At 41.0% G+C, this 18,564-nt stretch overlaps 1 protein-coding gene across 1 annotated transcript in view; it reads left to right on the top strand.

The window, feature by feature from the left end:
* The window catches only part of arhgef28a (Rho guanine nucleotide exchange factor (GEF) 28a), a 462,887-nt gene that overhangs the window by 287,296 nt on the left and 157,027 nt on the right, over positions 1 to 18,564 (top strand). Inside the window, exons 21-26 of the mRNA XM_072548108.1 lie at positions 884 to 1,034; positions 3,934 to 4,055; positions 7,176 to 7,316; positions 11,917 to 12,167; positions 15,542 to 15,667; positions 15,754 to 15,871. Of these exons, the coding sequence (XP_072404209.1) occupies positions 884 to 1,034; positions 3,934 to 4,055; positions 7,176 to 7,316; positions 11,917 to 12,167; positions 15,542 to 15,667; positions 15,754 to 15,871 (909 nt within the window). The remainder of the gene's footprint in view (positions 1 to 883; positions 1,035 to 3,933; positions 4,056 to 7,175; positions 7,317 to 11,916; positions 12,168 to 15,541; positions 15,668 to 15,753; positions 15,872 to 18,564) is intronic.

The following is an 18,564-nucleotide window of genomic DNA, read 5'->3' as shown; positions in this document are numbered from 1 at the left end:
AAGGATCCCAAAAACACAATCAGAGACATCATGAACCCTGGAACCTGGGAGGCAACACACCAACCGTGAGTCTCTCTCGTCCCCACAGAACCTCCTATCTGTCCCCCGAACTATGGAGTCCCCAGTGACTACTGCTCTGCTCCTCTCCCCCTTTCCTTTCTGAGCTGCAGGTACAGACTCTGTGCCAGAGCTCTGTACCCCACTGCTTTCCCCTGGTAAGTCCCCCCCACCAACAGTATCCAAAACGGTATACTTATTGTTGAGGGGAATCCCTGCACTGCCTGCCGGTTCCCTTTCAGTCCCCTGACTGTAACCCATTTGCCTTTTTCTTGTACTTAGGAGTGACTACCTCCCTGTAACTCCTCTCAATAACCCCCTCTGCCTCCTGAATGATCCGAAGTTCATCCAGCTCCAGCTCCCTAACGCGGTTTTCGAGGAGCTTGAGTTGGGGTGCACTTCCCACACATGTCGTCAGCAGGGACACTAGTGGTGACCCTTAACTCCCACATTCTGCAGGTGGAACATTCAACTGCCCTAACCTCCATTCCCACTATTCTAAATTCCCAAAGAGACTGTTGAAAAAATAAAGAATAAGAAAAACTAAAAAAAAAACTCGTTATCTTACCAAACTGGCGCACAGGTCCTTTTTCTTTGGTGAGAGGAGGAGGGTGGGTGTGAGACACTACCCGAGTAGTGTTTCGGGTAACCCAACCGCACAAATATATGACTTCCCAAAAGTCCTTCGCTCCTCCTTTGTAAATATGCATTTACAAAGTTACTGATGCCATGTTCATTAGGGTGACAGACCACATTGTCTACTTGATATACCGAACATCAACAAAGGCTTCTGTTTAAACTATTAAAATGTCTGTTGTTTCAATAGCAAATTCACTTAAGGATGCTTCACAGTCTGCATTCCTATCAATGAACTCCACCTCATCATCCTTGCCTATTGGACTTTCTGCTCTCAAACGAGAAATCTCACTACAACATCAGCCATTGTCAAAGAGTGCTTCTAGTATTGGTATAGACAGGTAAGCATAATTGTTTTCCTTCTAAATATTGTAAACCTTGTTGAACATATCATGATGAGATCGTAAAATGTAGGGGCAGAAATAGGCCATTCAGTCCATTGAGTCTGCTCTGACATTTACTGATATCATGGCTGCTCTGATTATCCTCAACTCCACATGTCTGCCTTATCCCTATAATCTTTGATTATTTAATTTAAAGTCTGTCTGCCTCAGCCTTGAATATACTTAAAGACCCAACCTCAACAGCTGTCTACAATAAAGAGTTCCACAGATTCGCTATCCTCTGAGAGAGTAAATTTCTCATCTATGTCTTAAGTGTGCGACTCCTTACAATAAGGTAAAGTGCTCTGGTCCTAGACTGTCCTACAACAGGACAACAAAATTTGCATATCTGCCCTGTCAAGTTCCCTAAGAATTCTGTATGTTTCAATAAGGTCACCTCTCATTCTTCTAAATTTCAATGAGTGCGGGCCCAACCTACCAAACTCTCATCATAAGACAGTCCCTCCATACCTGGTATCAACAAAGAACAAGAAAATGACCAGGAACAGGTCCTTTGGCCCGCCAAATCTGCACTGCCACATTTCGCCCTTCCATGCTAAAACTGTCTTCACTTACAGGATCCATATCCCTCTACTCCCTTCCTATTCATGTATTTATCCAAGTGCTTCTTGAATGTGGCTATTGTGTCTGCTTCCATCACCTCCTCTGGCAATGTGTTCCAGGCACTCACCATCCTTCATGTGAAAAACAGAAAAACATGCCGCACAGATCTCTCTTAAACTTGCTGCCTTGCACCTTGAATCTCTATCCCCTAGTAATTGACCTCTGTACCCTGGGGAAAGGCCTCATACTTTCCACTTTATCCATGCCATTCACAATCTTTTAAACTTCTATTAGGTCACTCCTCAACCTCCTGCGTTCCAGTGAAAACAAACCCAGTCCATCCAACCTTGCTTCACAGCTAAAATCCCCCATACCAGGCAACATCCTGGTAAACTTTTCTGTACCCTCTCCAAAGCATCCATATCCTTGTGGTAGTGTGATGACCAGAACTGTACACAATATTCAGAGTGTGGCCCAACTAAAGTTCCATAAAGCTGCAGCATAACTTCTCTATTCTTATACTGAATGCCCCTTCTAATGAAGACAGCATGCCATAAGCCTTGTTTCCGACTTACCTACCTGTGCTGCCACCTTCAGTGATTTGTGGAACTGCACACCCTGGTCTGTCTGCATATCAATACTCCTAAGGGTTCTGCCATTCACTGTTTCATTTCCACCTGTACTTGACCAATCCACCTCACTATCCACATCTCCACCAATCACTGTATCATCTGTAAATTTACTAATTAGACCAGCTAGATCATTTATGTAGATCATGAACAGCAGAAGTTCCGGCACTGATCCCTGTGGACCACCACTAGTCACAGCCCTCCATTCCGAAAAGCATCCTTCCACCACTACCCGCTGTCTCCTATAACTAAGCCAGTTCTATATGTATCTTGCCAGCTCACCCCTGATACCATGTGACTTCACCTTTTGTACTAGTGTTCCATGAGGGAACATGTCAAAGGCTTTACTGAAGTCCGTGTAGACAACATCAACTGCTTTTCCCTCATCAGTCATCTTTGTCACCTTCTCAAAAAACTCGATCAAGTTAGTGAGGCATGACCTCCCCTGCACAAAACCACACTGTTTATCACTAATAAGTCCATTTGTTTCTAAATGCATATGTTTAAGTTCTTTCCTACCTTTCTTATATAGTTCAAGAGCTTCATCAGTTCCCATCCTCCTAGACCTATGTATTTTTCCTGTTTCTTTCTGACCAAAGTCATAACATCTCTGGTCATCCAAGGTTCATATAACTTGACATAGTTATCTTTCATTCTCGCAGGAACATGCCACGACTAAATTCTTGTCAACTGCAGTTTGAAATAATCCCATATGTCCAATGTGAATTTACCCTCAAACGGCTGCCTCCAATCAAAATTCTCCAGTTCCTGCCTAATATGGTCGTAGTTTGCCTGCCCCCAGTTTAACGTATTCACCCATAGATTGTTGTTATCCCTATCGATGAGTATCTTAAAACTCACAGTATTATGAGTCACTACTCCCGAAATGCTCCCCCAATGAAACTTCACTCTCGTGGCTGGGCTCACTTCCCAAAACCAGTCTAATGAACCTTCTCTGGACTCTTCTCTTTATAAGCTCAAAACTTTTCACAATATTCCAGCTGTAGTCTGGCTAATGCCTTATATAGTTTTGGCAAACCCTCCCTATTTTTATATTTCATTCCTTTTGAAGTGAAGGACAACATTCCATTTGCCTTCCCTTTTACTCACTGAATGTGAATGCTAACTTTTTGTAATTCATGAGCATTCCCAAAGCTCTCTGTCCTGTAGCTTTCTGAAGTCTTTCTCCATTAAAGTAATATTCAAGTCTTCTATTCTTCCTGCCGCAGTATTTTCCTAAATTATATTTCTTATGGCTAGTTTATATCCATTCACTTAGGCTCTGGATCTTCCTCTACAGCATTTTTGAGTCATATTCTTCACTTGTCCTCACATCTATTTTTGTGTCATCCACAAACTTTGCTATAGCACATTTACATTCCTCATCCAAATCATTGTTATATGTAAATAATTGTAGTGTCAGTACTGATCCCTGTGGCATTCCAATAGTTAAATGTTGTCATCCTGAAAATGCCCCTTTATTCCAACTCTCTGTTTTCTATCAGTAGCCAATCCTCTTATTAAGTAGCTTGATGTGTGGTACCTTATCAAACACTTTCTGAAAATCCATATATATTACATCCATTGCTTCCCCTTTTTTCATTCCTGCTTGCTGCCTCCTCAGTTGATTTAATTATTATGTGAAACTTTTTTTTGTCTTTTAGAAGAATCATGGAGTCGATGGACATAGAGGTGGATAGCTATGTTTCCAGGAACAAGTCACAGTCTGAGGAACTGTTTCAAACAATGGACTCATCTCCTTCAACAGAATCGCTTGCATTAGAGGGTGAGCATCTTTCACAGTTGCATACCTTTCAAGAAAATAGTGACTCACTGGTGGTGTGACCTGATTTTAATATAATTGGTGCATTTTTTTGTATCTAGCAGTCAGTTTCTTTCATGTCATTCATGAATAACACTTTAACAACGCAAGACAGATATCATGTTCATATTCCTTTCAAAGTCCTTCAACATTTCTGGAGCTCCTGGGAAGGTCTTGAGTCACTGACCTGTCCATGGTATCTTCTCCATGCTCATTACCTCCTTTGTTGAAAAATGTGGTGCTGGAAAAACACAGCAGGCCAGGAACATCCAAGGAGCAGGAGAATCGACGTTTCAGGCATAAGCCCTTCTTCAGGAAGCCCTCCTTTGCAAAGTTGGGGCCATTTGTTTTAATCTCACCCTGACGCTTATTAAAAAGTCTGCTTGAGTTTTGATGTTGCTGCAGTTACTGTCTGTGGCCTATTTGGTGAATAAACTTTGAAACTTGGTGTTCAGTTGTTTCATGCAAGTGTTACATGTTTACATTAAACAAACTATTCAGTAGTTACACTGATCAACTGGCTAAACACAGACTTCAGAAACCTTAAAGCATCATCTCATAACACAGGTATGACATGGAAACAATCTATTTGGTAATCACCCCAATCCCCTCCAAACAACTAATTACTGTAACCTTTGGCTTCATTTCACCATAATCCTTAAGCTATGTCCATATGTCTAATCAATACCTCACTCCCTCGACCTTTGCCTCTAGTAACATTTTTTTTTTCACTCTTAACCTACCTTGTCCTATTCTATTATTCTTCTTGGCACAAGCCCATCTTTGATCCCACAAGACAAATGGTGTAGATTTGACATTATACAACTGGTTTAGTCATCCATTACAAAACCTTTCTGGACTATGTCAAACAATTTTGGGACTTATAACAATCTGCCAGGACTACTTATTTCAGAGTCATCCTAGAATGAAAGGTAATTCCCTTGTTTTACAACAACTGTCTCCTTAAACCTTTTGTTATGCCCTATCCATTCTCACCACATCTGCAAGTTTGAGGAGTTCGTCAGCTTTTCTATTATGGTTCAATTGTCTCTATCACCTGTTTCCTTGTCCACAACGCTACATTTTTCCCAAGGTCCTCCAGCTTTTTCTCTAGCTTCTGGAGACACTGGAGTTAAGAAAAATGATGAGGGGATAAGTTGTATATTATAAAAGGCTAAACATTTCTAATAGGACCAGACAGGGTAAATGTAGGAAGGGTGTTCCTGACGACTGGGGAGTTCAGAACCAGAGGCCACAGTTTAAGGATATAGAATAAACTATTTGGGACTGAGATCAAGAGCATCTTTTTCATGCAGAGCACAATGAGCTGGTGGAATTATCTGCCGTGGAAAGAGGTTGATACCAAAATAGTGAATGTTTTCATGAAGAAGGTTGATATAATTTTTAGGGCTAAAGAGATCAAAGGATGGGGGGTAAAAGCAGGAACAGACGAATGAGTTGGGTGATCAACCGTGATCATATTGAATGATGGAGCAGGCTTGAAGGATTGAATAGACTAGCTCTGCTCCTATTTTCTATATTCCTCTCCTATCTGTCCAATCCCTTTCCAAGTACATCTATTAAAATTAAGGTTAACCAGATGGAGTGTATTGACTGATTAAATATTTTGAGTACACAAAGTTGTGTCAGAGTCTAAAGGGCTAATACTGAGGATTATGATGTCATATTGACTTGGTGTGGGAACAGTCTAGGATCTCAAAGGAATAAAACCTATCATAGGGCGGCACGGTGGCTCAGGGGTTAGCACAGCTGCCTCACAGCACCTGGGACCCGGGTTCACTTCCCGCCTCCGGCAACTGTATGGAGGTTTGCACTTCTCCCCATGTTTGTGTGGGGTTTCCTCCGGGTGCTCTGGTTTCCTCTCACAGTCACAAAGATGTGCAGGTTAGGTGGATTGCTAATTTGCCCGTAGTGTTAGTTGCATTAGTCAGGGGTAAATGTAGGGGAATGGATTGCTCTTTGGAGGATCGGTGTGGACTTGTTGGGCCGAAGGGCCTGTTTCCACACTGCAGGGAATCTAATCTAATCTCCTACAACCTCTTCCATTAGGCAAAAGATAGAGAAGCCTGAACACATAGCTTATTCCTGGCTGTTATTAGATCATAGAATCCCTACAGTGTGGAAACAGGCCATTTGGCCCAACAAGTCCCTACTGACATTCCAAAGAATGACCCATTCCCCCACCCTATTACTCTACATTTACCCCTGATTAATGCACCTAAGCTGCACATCCCTGAACATTATGGGCAATTTAGCATGGCCAGTTCACCTAACATGACATCTTTTGGATTGCTGGAAGAACCCCACGCAGACACGTGGAGAATGTGCAAACTCCACACAGTTGCCCGAGGCTGGAATCAAACCCAGGTCTCTGGTGCTGTAAGGCAGTAGTGCCAAACCACTGAGCCACCGTGCCACCCCAGATTGATGAATGGACTCTCTGGCCTCAAATAATGCGTATCTTACTAATGTCAATCTCACCATAGTGCACACTCTATGCAATGTAACCTGTACTGATGTAAACAAAACTTTTCACTGTACCTCAGTGCACATGACAATAAATCAATCAATCCAGGTCTTTCTCAGTCTTTGTCATAATAGACAGCATATAATACATAATATACATCACTTGTAATTAGCTGCTAACATGCAAGAATTTCCATCTTGTTTAAGACTTCTCCAAGTGGCCTATGACATCTGACCAAGCTGGTCCTGTACTCTGTGAGCAATAGAGCAGACAGCCTCATACATTCGGGTGGTCCATGATAAGAATTCTCATTCATTACAGATAAATAACTCCAGAGGAGCTGAAGTGCATCAGCATTAGAAATAGTATTTTAATTTAATATGTTCTGGTTTCATTACAAGAATACATCAGGATCCCATTCAAAGGGGTTGATTTTTTTTTATTTGCACTTTTGAATTATTTAAAAGAATATGAAAGAGACGGTTGGGATACTTGAGTATTGGTAAGTAGGGAGTTAACATATAGTGTGTTCAAGCAGTTAGGATTCAAGTAAAATATTAATTGGAAGTCACTGACCTTAATTTTAATTTTACCAGATACTGTAGTCCCTTCAGTGCGTGGAGACCTTGAGTTTGATGCACAGGAGTTTAAAGCTGAGTCCTGGAGTCTTGCTGTTGATCATGCATTTAGTAGTAAACAACAGAAAGATCTGATAAAGCGACAAGATGTTATTTACGGTAAGTGTTCAATTTTAATAACATTGCATTAGTGGCTGCTTGAATAGTAATTGACATTTCTGAAAGGTTTAATTTTGTATTTTTTTAATTTAAATACAAATATTTAGCCAGGAGCTATTGAGTTCTTTCAAATTATTATAAAATATTAAAGAATAGTCCAAAATATTTTTTCCTCATTGATCATTATAAACAATCATAAGTTCAGCAGATGGGGACATAAAAAATGTTTGGGAGAGACTAGTTGATCAAGTGAAATTGATCACTCTATTGTTCTACAATATCCTGATGAAGGGCTTTTACCCGAAACGTCGATTTTACTGCTCCTCGGATGCTGCCTGAACTGCTGTGCTCTTCCAGCTGCACTAATCCAGAATCTGGTTTCCAACATCTGCAGTCATTGTTTTTACCTAGAATAGAATAGCCTTTGTTGTCATGTGAACTTGAATGAATGCAGTGAAATGTTTGTAATGTTGCCTATCAGTGCCATCGTAGGTACAAAAAACCTAGATACAGATACTTTAAGTGTGGTTACAGAGTTAAAAAAAAGGTTAGCATGGGAACAGAGTTTAAAAAATCCAGAATGATAATAGAAAGTGACTATAAGGACTTAAGTTCCAGTCCCTCTCCAACATGATTCCGTGTCGGCTGGCCCCAGAACAGAAGGCCACGTTTCCTCCGTGTGTTGGCCTCGGTTCAAGACTCACTTGGCTGCCTGTCTGGCTCCAGCACGCACCTGTTTCGCCGCCGCTCCAGGAACCAACCCTCTCACTTTGCCACCGCTATGGAACCTGGCCGACGAGTCAGCCCACTCACTTTGCCACCACTGTGGGTCCCAACCTGCTAGCTCCGCCGTGGGTCTTGGCCCTTTCTTGCTCCACTGTCGCTGTGGGTTTCGGCCTACAAACCTGTTTGCTCACGCCCGCAGAACCTGGCCTGTGCTCTGTCCGCCATCACTGCTGGACTCGGACAAAGCGCTTTGCTCCCTCCCAAGCTCCAGTCACGACCTGTTCTCTCGATTCCACTGTCTAGGAAGGGCAGGGCAGTCAAAATTTGGGGGTGGGAAGAAACGAAAGCTAGGAGGAGGAGTAAAAGAGAAAGAAAAAGTTAAAGGAATTGGTGAGCAGAGGAGCTCCGACTTGAGAATCCTACTCTGCCGCCATCTTGGTATTAAGGGTGCTTTTGTTCTTTCGTTTTTTTGCCATAACATCCTGCAATAGTTTGCTATACAAAGTGGCCAAATAGATTATTCAAAATATTTATCAGTCTTTGATAAAAATATTTTATGATCACTGTTTTAATTTACTGTTTATTAATTTACACTTCTATTGTCTAAACTTATCTTTCGTTAGAACATTACAGAAAAGACAGGAGCAGGAGGAGACCATTTGGCCTCTCGTCCCTGGTCCACCATTCAATATTATCATGGCTGATCTTCTGTCTCAATTCTACTCCTGCTCACTGTAACAATTGATCCACTGGCAGATATGAAAGTCTCTGTCTTGATGAGACACCTGCGTCATTATTGGATAGAACTTTTTAAATTATGAGATTTCTCCTAAGTGATCAGCCCCTTATCCTGAGAGTACCGCTGTGCGTCACCCTCTTGGTGTTTATTCTGACAAGTCCAAACTGCACCCTGTACCTTTCAATGAGATTACTGCTCATTCTTCTAACCTCCAGCAGGCATTACTCAGCCTGTTTACACAAAACAACCCAGGAAAATATGAATTGAACATTTGCTGTACAACCTCTAACACGTATACTACTTTAAATTACTGGGTACAGTACTCCAGGTGGTCTCACTAAAGTTCTGTACTATTGCAGCAAAACTTCCAATTTTTTCTGGACTCCAATCACTAAACAATAAAGATGTAATTTGCCTTTCTAATTGTTTCATAAAATGACATGATATTTGTTGTATATGTAACTCAAATCTCTTTGAACATCAACATTTACATGTTAACACCCTTTTTAAAAAAAAAGTCTGCTTTTTTGTTCCTTCTATCGAAATAAATAACCTCTTATGTTTCTGCATTATCCATATAGAGCGGCATGGTGGCTCAGCGGTTAGCACTGCTGCCTCACAGCACCAGGGACTCAGGTTTGATTCCTGCCTTGAGCAACTGTCTAACTGTGGAGTTTGTACATTCTCCCCACTTCTGTGTGGGCTTCCTCCAGGAGCTCCGGTTTCCTCCCAAATTCCAAAGGTGTGCAGGTCAGGTGAATTGGCCATGCTAAATTGCCCATCCTGTTAGGTGCATTAGTCAGGGGTAAATATTTGATAGGGAACTGGGTCTGGGTAGACTCTCTTCAGAGGATCAGTGTGTATTTGTTGGACCGAAGGGACTGTTTCCATACTGTAGGGAATCTAATCTAATGTATACTCCATCTGCTGTATCATTGCCTGCTTAACCAGTCTGTGTCTTTGTGTTTTTCTCATGGCTTGAATTCCCATCTAACTTTGTACTGTCAGCAGAATTAGATACATTGCACTCTGTCTCATCACCTAATTCATCAATATAGATTGTAAATATCTAAAGGGCCAGCACTGATCCTTGAAGCATTCCCCTAATTGTAGCGTGCAAAATTGAAAAATATTCCTGTTTATCTCACTCTCTGCATTCTATTCAAAGCCAATCCACCATTACGCTACTATTATCATTTGCAGTACAGAAATGCAGAAAAGATACACATTTGTAAAAGCATTTTTTTTTTGATTTGCATTCACTGGGACTAGGAAATACTGAAGTAAAGGGAAATTAACATTCATACTGTGTGAAAATAGAGCGCTGATTGGTTGGTTGACAAGTGAATTCTGATTGATAGAGACTCTTCTGTGAAGAATGCAGCATTTAATGAAAAGCTTTATTTAAATTCTGTCAAAGCATTGCTCTGAGAAATGAACCAGAGACTGGCTGTCACCTATTTTATTGTATTGAAAGAGGCACAGTACGCGAAGCTGTTTTTTTCTGACTGAGGACTTTTTCTCTGAGGATACTGAATCTATGGAATTAGTTACCACAGGGAGCTATAGAGGGTGGATCAATTAGTCTCTATTCAAGGCAAATATTTAATCAGTGAGGGAATTGAGGGTTATGAAGATAAGGCAGTAAAATGGAGCTAAGGATGATCAGATCAGCCAAGATCCCACTGAATGGTGAAGCAGACTCAATGGTCTGAATCACCTTCTTCCATTACTATGTTTAATGGTCTGTCTTCAAAGAACAAAGCCTTGTGTTTTAATACATGGAAATTCCACAACACACAAGCATGCCATACAGACAGCATTGCCCATACTGTTATACTTCATCAAAGTAATGAACCCATATCTATCTTATTACACTTTTACCTGTGGCATGTTTTTGAATGCCTTTTGGAAATCCATGTATACTGCATCTGCTAGTTTTCCTTTGTTTAAAGTGCTAGTTATACCTTCACAAAGCTGTAATGAATTTCTCATTATTCCCCTTCAGAAAGTCATGCTGAGTTTGATCATACTATGATCTTGAAAATGCATTGTTATCATAGAATCCCTACAGTGCAGAAACAGGCCATTTGGCCCAAGTCCACACCCAGACCCATTCTCCTACCCTATTACTTTACATTACCCCTGACTAATGCACCTAACCTACACATCCCTGAACACTAAGAGCAATTTTAGCATGGCCATTTCACCTAACCTGCACATCTTTGGACTGTGGGAGGAAACCCACGCAGACACAGGGAGAATGTGCAAACTCCACAAAGACAGTTGCCTGATGTTGGAATCAAATCCAGGTCCCTGGCATTGTGAGGCAACAGTGCTAACCACTGAGTCAGCGTGCTACCCATAGATTCTAACATTTTCCCAGTGGCTGATGTCTGTTGTTCCTTGTTTTCTGTCTCCTTTCGTGAAAAGTGCTAGTATATCTGCTGCCTTCGGATTCCTTGAAGCCTTGCAGAATATAAAGAATTTTGGAAAATCATAACCAGTGAATCCATTATCTCTGCAGGTACCTCTTTTAGAAGGTGTCACTGTTGAACAACATAGTTGCTGATCTCTGTTTGGCTGGCAGCTGGCAGCAGATGGGACTTCCTGACTCTGGAGTCCTGTGGGAGCCCAAATCTTAACTACTTGATCAGCATGTAGTAGTGGTCCAGTATCTCTCTAGCTGGCAGCCAAGATTGCTGTCTCCTTCATAAAATTCCCTCAAACTTCTAAACTGTGAGAGCGCTACTGTAATTCTTCAGAGCCTGTGTCATTTTCACTACTTATGGGTTTCACAACCCAAAGTATGTCATGGCATTCTACTGATACCTGCAGATAAAGTCATCATGGGTGGAGTTTCAAGACTTAAACTCTAATGTTCTTAAATTATATGTTAGAGAAACTCAGCAAGTCTGGCAGCATCTGTGGAGAGAAAGTGGAATTAATGTTTCAGGTCCAGTAAGCTGCCTTCAGTTCTGAAGAAAGGTCACTGGACATGAAACATTAATTCTGCTTCCTGACCACAGATGCTGCCAGGCCTGCTGATATTTTCCAGAAATTTATGTTCTTGTTTCAGATTTCAAGCATCTGCACATTTTTTTTTAAATTAAAATGTTTCTTCTTCACTTTCAGAGCTGATGCAGACAGAGATGCACCACATTCGGACACTGGAGATAATGTCAGAAATTTTTAGGAAGGGCATGAAGGAGGAGCTGCAATTAGATCACAATACCATTGACAAAATATTTCCATCTTTAGATGAGCTCTTAGAAATTCACAAGCAGTTTTTTTTCTGCTTAAAAGAGAGAAGGCGGGAGTCTTTTGAGGAGGACAGCGAAAGGAACTTTTTTATCAATAGGATTGGCGATATCCTTTTACAACAGGTAACGTTAGGATAAGTGAACCCAAAGTATTTCCAAAGTAAAATGAATTATTATGAATAAAAATAAAATGTAAATTTGGCTCTCATGATTACCCTAGTATTATGGAACTGAGCCATAGAAATTAAAAAGGTCCAGTATTCATCAAATGGTGTCTAGTGAATTGATACTGGCGCTGACTTAAACCTCAGCCAGGGATGCTACAACAATAGCTTTACAGAAGACGTGGGAAATATTAGACTCAATTCTCACCCCAGTAATTATTAAACAGTCATGTTGGAAAGTATGCATTAGTAGGTGTCAGTCGAGTATAGCTTCAGGCTGTCAAAGATGTCTTCTGTGGTTGAATACTTTGCCAGGACATTGTTCAGACTCACGTATGAAGAGTGCCACTCTGGCAAGCCACTGCACAATCCCTGATACCTATGGAGCAATTCTCCAGCACTGTGCCTTTTAAGTCTTGCAACATCATTTTTGTTAGCACTAAATGAAAAGTAAGAATATCTTCAATTGTTGCATTCAGAAACGGTAAATTAGTACACAAGAAATACTAAAGTTCCAGCTGAATGGTTGCTATTTGTGGGACAGACACATTTTCAACAATACGGTGCTATCTGCCCACCTGAGGTGTGGTGACCTTCAGGTTAAACCTTTAATAGTTGACTCTGTCTAGTGAGAGAGCGACCATGTGGTCTGTTAAGACTATGTAAAAACAATGACTGCAGACGCTAGAAACCAGATTTTGGATTAGTGGTGCTGGAAGAGCACAGCAGTTCAGGCAGCATCCGAGGAGCAGCATGTTAAGACTATGGCTAATCATTCTTAGTTACGTTAAAAGTCTTACTTCCACTTCATGGCATGCTGAAAGAGATGGATGAGTAAATACTACGTTTTAGTTAAATGTTGCTACAGTAAAGGAAATGTGCCAGCTTTGAATGAATATGATTTCAGTCAATACTTCATAGTATTAAAAATATTGAGACTTCTTAAGACTATCTCAGGTTCTCATTGTTCTGACATGATATTAGGATTTAATTTTCTGATTTCTATTGCACAATTAAATTACTGGGTTAATTTTAACCCTATCTGTCCATCAGAAACCAGGCAAATGGATGATTAAAGTGACCCAGCTTGCTTACACATCCTTGAAGAGCTGGGCCTTGACAGATTTGCTAAGCTACTCAACTGAACAGGTGGCAAAGACACAGCCAAAGACAATAGGGTCCTATTTAACTTGCAGGTTAGGTACAATTTCATTGTACCCTCCTATTCAAAACTGGACCAGAGCCAAAACCACATATTTTACTTCTTGTTCTACAACTTATGTTGGATGGACCTATTCCTGTGCCGCCATACTTACCTCCAGACTTCCCAAAGCTTGTCCACCGTCTACAAGACACAAGTCAGGTGTGTGATGGAATACCCCATACCTGCCAAATGAGTGCAGCTCCAACAAGACTCAAGAAACTTGACACCATTTAACACAAAGCAGCTGCTTGATTGGCACTATATCCACAAGCATCCACTCCCACCACAGCGAATACTCAGTAGCAGCAGTGTAAAATATCTATGAGATGCACTGCAGAAATTCACAAAAGATACTTAGACAGCATCTTCCAAACCCATGACCATTTCCATCTATAAGGACAAGGGCAGCAGCAGATATGGGAACACTGCCGCCTTCAGTTTCCCCTCCTAGCAACTCACCATCCTGACTTGCAAATATTTCACCTTGCCTTCACTGTTGCTGGGTCAAAGTCCTGGAATTCCCTCCCAAAGGGTCTAATCAAAACAGGTGGACTGCAACTGTACAAGTAGTCAACTCACCACCACTTTCTCAAGGGCAGCTAGGGATGGGCAATAAATGCTGGCCAGCCAGCAATGCCCATGTCCCAAAAATGAATGACTTTTAAAAAATACAAATAATTTGGATCCAAGGCTTTTAAAAAAACAATATTAGAATTTGACTTTAATCACTGTCACTGAAGCAAAAAGAATAATAAACTGTAAATTTAAAGTATGCATAACAGGATGATGTCTGGGATGTGTGACGTCAAATGCACCCAATGGAGATAAACTGGCATGGCTACAGGACAGAGTGCAAGAACCAGGGGTGTCTGGATTGCTGTACATAAAGCTGGCATGGATTTAATGATCTGAATTGTTTCATTCTGTGCTATAATGATCCTGCGACTCCATGACCTTGGTGACCTAAAGCTAATCACCAATTACTCACATCCAAAATCTCTTGCATTTAAGATGTTCCCTTTAACCTCTCTAATGGAGACAAAGTGCAATGTAATTCATTGTATGTGAATACTTTGGACATACAACAGAGTGTTACAAGGGGACATAAATTTAAGGTGAAGTGTGGAAGGTATAGGGGAGATGTCAGGGGTGGGTTCTTTACCCAGAGAGTAGTGGGGGCATGGAATGCGCTGCCCGTGGGAGTGGTAGAGTCAGAATCATTGGCGACCTTTAAGCGGCATTTGGATAGGTACATGGATGGGTGCTTAATCTAGGTTAGAAGTTCGGCACAACATCGTGGGCCGAAGGGCCTGTTCTGTGCTGTATTGTTCTATGTTCTATGTTCTATGTTCTAATTCTGATAGATATGATCGTACATTATAGGTTAGATTTTAAACACCCCTCCAAAAGGAATGTGTAGGCATGGACTCACACAAAATCTGGTAGATGTCCTTACTGCTGCCTCCTAGTTGTTCCCTACCTGTCTGAAATTTTACAGGTTATGGTGGGGGCATCACTCCCATTGATCCTGTTCATTAATGACTATTAAAGGGCCTCATTGCAATGCCTATATTTTACCCACAGTAGCAGGAGGTTCATGTCATGAGGAAAGTATGCCAGTCAAGCTGCAGTGACTGATGTACAGCAAGAAATGTTGAATTGTTCTTAAGGCTCCCTGGTCCCATCATAGGTACCAAGCATACCCATATAAAGATCATTCCCACACCCTCACTCTAACTCTTTTCTTAGTCTTTTGAAGTCAATCTCCCCCGATAAGACTCAAAAGCCCACAGCTTCATAGCTTCTTAGCTTAATGACTACCACTGCTGGAAGGTCTGTAATGCAGGGCCGCCTTCTGAGAAAGCTGTTCACACTCATCCCAGATTACAATTACTGGAGGGTGGCTGTGGGAATCAATGGTGGGCTTCTCACCCCATACCCAGTCTTTTACAACCACAATGGCCTATAAATCTAGCCCTGTACAGTGAGAAGCCAATTTTCTTTAATCTCTAACTTCCTTAAAGAATCACACAAGGAAATTCCATCCAAGTGTTTTATTTGGAAATATATATAAATGGAATCCATGGTGATTGACCCTTTAATTGATAATGAACATCTTTTGTGCTTAGTTTGCAGGTGAAAACGGCAATAAATTGAAGCAAACCTATGGTGATTTCTGTAGCCACCACAAAGAGGCAGTTAGTTTCTTTAAAGAACTTCAACAACAAAATAAGAAGTTCCAAAACTTTATCAGGGTAAGATCTGATTAATCACTTTTCTTTGCCGAACAAAACAAGTATGAAAGAACAAAAGACTCATTTCCATTCTTTATCCTCTATAGCAACAAAGCAACAATCTGCTGGTCCGACGCCTTGGTGTACCAGAGTGTATACTTCTTGTCACCCAGCGGATCACCAAGTATCCAGTCCTGCTTGAGCGAATACTGCAGTACACAAAAGGTCAGAGTCCGGGCTGGTCAATTCAATCCAGTGTATAAAATTACCATTTCTTACATTACAACAGTGACTACATATCACAAGTACTCAACTAGTAATCAAGTGTTCTGAGATGCCCTTCGCTTATGGAAGGTGCTGTACAATTGCAGGTTTTTTCCCACTCATCTTAGAGATGATAATACACTTTTGGAGTCAAATTAAAGATTTATTAATTATTAATGAACAAAAGTAAATGTTGCCAAAATATTTGCAGAATGTCAAATAACAAATTCCTAATCTTCTTCATTCACATTAGATTACCTAAGTATAAAAGTCATATAAGAAGCTGATTTCTAGTATCAAATGAATAACATCTTCCAAACCTGTGACCTCTGTCATTTAGAAGGAAAATGGTGGGCGTCACTTGGGAACATTATCACCTGCAAGTTTGTCCCCAAGTGACACATTACCCTGACTTAGAAGTATATCGCTATTCTTTCACTGTCACTGGATCAAATTCTAGTAATTTTCTTCCTCACCACATTTGGGTGTATCTGTACTATACAGATTACACCAGCCCAAAAAAGTCTGCTCCCCATCCTCTAGTCAAGGGCAATTAGGGTTGATAATTAAATACTCTTGCCAGCAATGCTTACATCACAAAAATGAATAAAAATAAAGATTCTGACTTTGAAGGATACGATCATGTGTGCAATAACAAATCCATTGTACATACCTCTGAGTTATATTTTTCATTGACATGCTAGAATGTATTATAATGATGGCAGTACAATGATTATGACCTAATAGTTGTTTCTGTCTGCACCCTTTGGAGGCACAGTAGTGCTATGGCAAATGTAATTGGCTGGTTTGCTGTTGTTCATGCTTTCTTCCATGTTAAAACGTTGACAACCAAAATGCATGTGCAATTAAAGATGGAACCTCGCATGCCTCTGAATGACAGGCATTAATGAGAAAGTTGTGAAAATCAAGTAAGATTGGCAGCAAGCAGATTCACGACATCATCAGCAAAAAGTCTCATTTTCTTATCAGGTGTTGAATGGTGAGACTAGAATCTCGTTAGAGACTGGTGAGAAGTCTATCTGCATGCATGAGCACATGTTAACATCTTCATTTTTACATCATTTCAACTCATTAATATGCACTTGCCCAATATCCCGTCCACTGGCTAGAAGCTAGACAGTGACAGTTCCTGGCATGAAAGTCATGGTGGTTGCCTGGTGACTCCAGCTCATTGCTTGCTTCTGTAGCCCTCCACTTTGGACACCAGTTATTAATATCTCAGGGTATGCTCCTTGGGGAGCAAACACATGCACTGTTTGTCCACCTCCAAGTCCCCACTGAAAAAGCTGAATGCCAAGTTTCCTCTTATCTGGGGTGTTTGGCAATAATATGTGCAGGGCACCTCGACTAGGTGCACAGCTGAGCTTTACAAATAGTACTGTTGTCAGGAATTCCTGTAAGTCCCAGCAGTGGCCAATACTTTTACCTGTTGTGTGAGGATGAATCTGTCAAGCAGGACCCCGTAGGGGCATAGTGTATAGGTAATGAGGTGAGTGTGGGAGGATAGTATGGGTAACTTGCAGAAAGGAACCCTCAATGAAACATGCTAAAATCGACAGCCAATGTTTGGTCAAATTCACCCTATAGATTTTGTCATTGTAGCCTTAATTACAAGTTTCCCAGATTGGCCTTAAGGCCATTGGGTAAAAAAGCAAATATTAGTGCTGGGATTGTTACACAGTTGTTGGACTTCAACCTTATGGCACTGAAATCTTTCTTGCAACTTAAATTGAGAATATGTCATTGTTTAGTGCCAGTCAGTAAATGGAACTGTTTTTATGAAGTGATTCCATACATTGTAAAACTGGTGTGAGATCTTAACCACAGAGCCAAAATGCAACCCATTTTGATACATGCACCACACGGGTTTTGTGAGGAAGGGTCCAATTCTGAGGAAGGGTCACTGCTGCCGAAACTTTAACTCTGATTTCTGTTTACAGGTGTTGCCAGACCTGCTGAACTTTTCCAGCAATTTCTGTTTTTGTTTCTGACTTATAGCATCTGCAGTTCTTTTGGTTTTTACACAAGTTTCATGTTGCCTGCTAGTTTAAAAGAATAGATCGAGGGCAGAAGGGCCTGTAGAGCACTGTTATGTTCTATGTTCTAATGCAGTTCAGTGTGAAGCACACTGTTTAATGGGTGTATGTCTTGGCACAGGGCCAAGCTTACAAGAGTTTAACATCACTTAAAGCTAGACTCCACCTCTTAAAGAGGGGATGCATTCTGCTGTGTAGATGTTTCAAGTAGACAGGGATAGTCTCAATGGCTCAACAGGGTATAAATCATAAATCATCCTCTTTGAGAAGCAGGAGGAACTCCACATAGATACTGTAAAGGTGGTAGGTGTAGGTAATGGTGTTTTCATTAATGCAACACGACCTGTATACAGTGTGAGAAAATGTTGACTGACCTCACCTGAGTGGTCAGCGTCAATGACTCTCTCTTCAGATGCCATATCCTAACAAATGTAAAACTAACCCTGCCCACTGCTCAATTTCCAACACTTCCTTCACTCACTTACCAATAATCACTATCAACATGACTTCTTATAAACATTGATTGTTTCAGATGAGACTCTAATATGTAACACTGCCGCAAATCCTGTGTAATTGCATGGGATTGGGGATAGTGCA

The sequence above is a fragment of the Chiloscyllium punctatum genome, chromosome 2, assembly GCF_047496795.1.
Source record: "Chiloscyllium punctatum isolate Juve2018m chromosome 2, sChiPun1.3, whole genome shotgun sequence".
NCBI lineage: Eukaryota > Metazoa > Chordata > Chondrichthyes > Orectolobiformes > Hemiscylliidae > Chiloscyllium > Chiloscyllium punctatum.
This window is presented reverse-complemented; position numbering and strand designations above follow the sequence as displayed.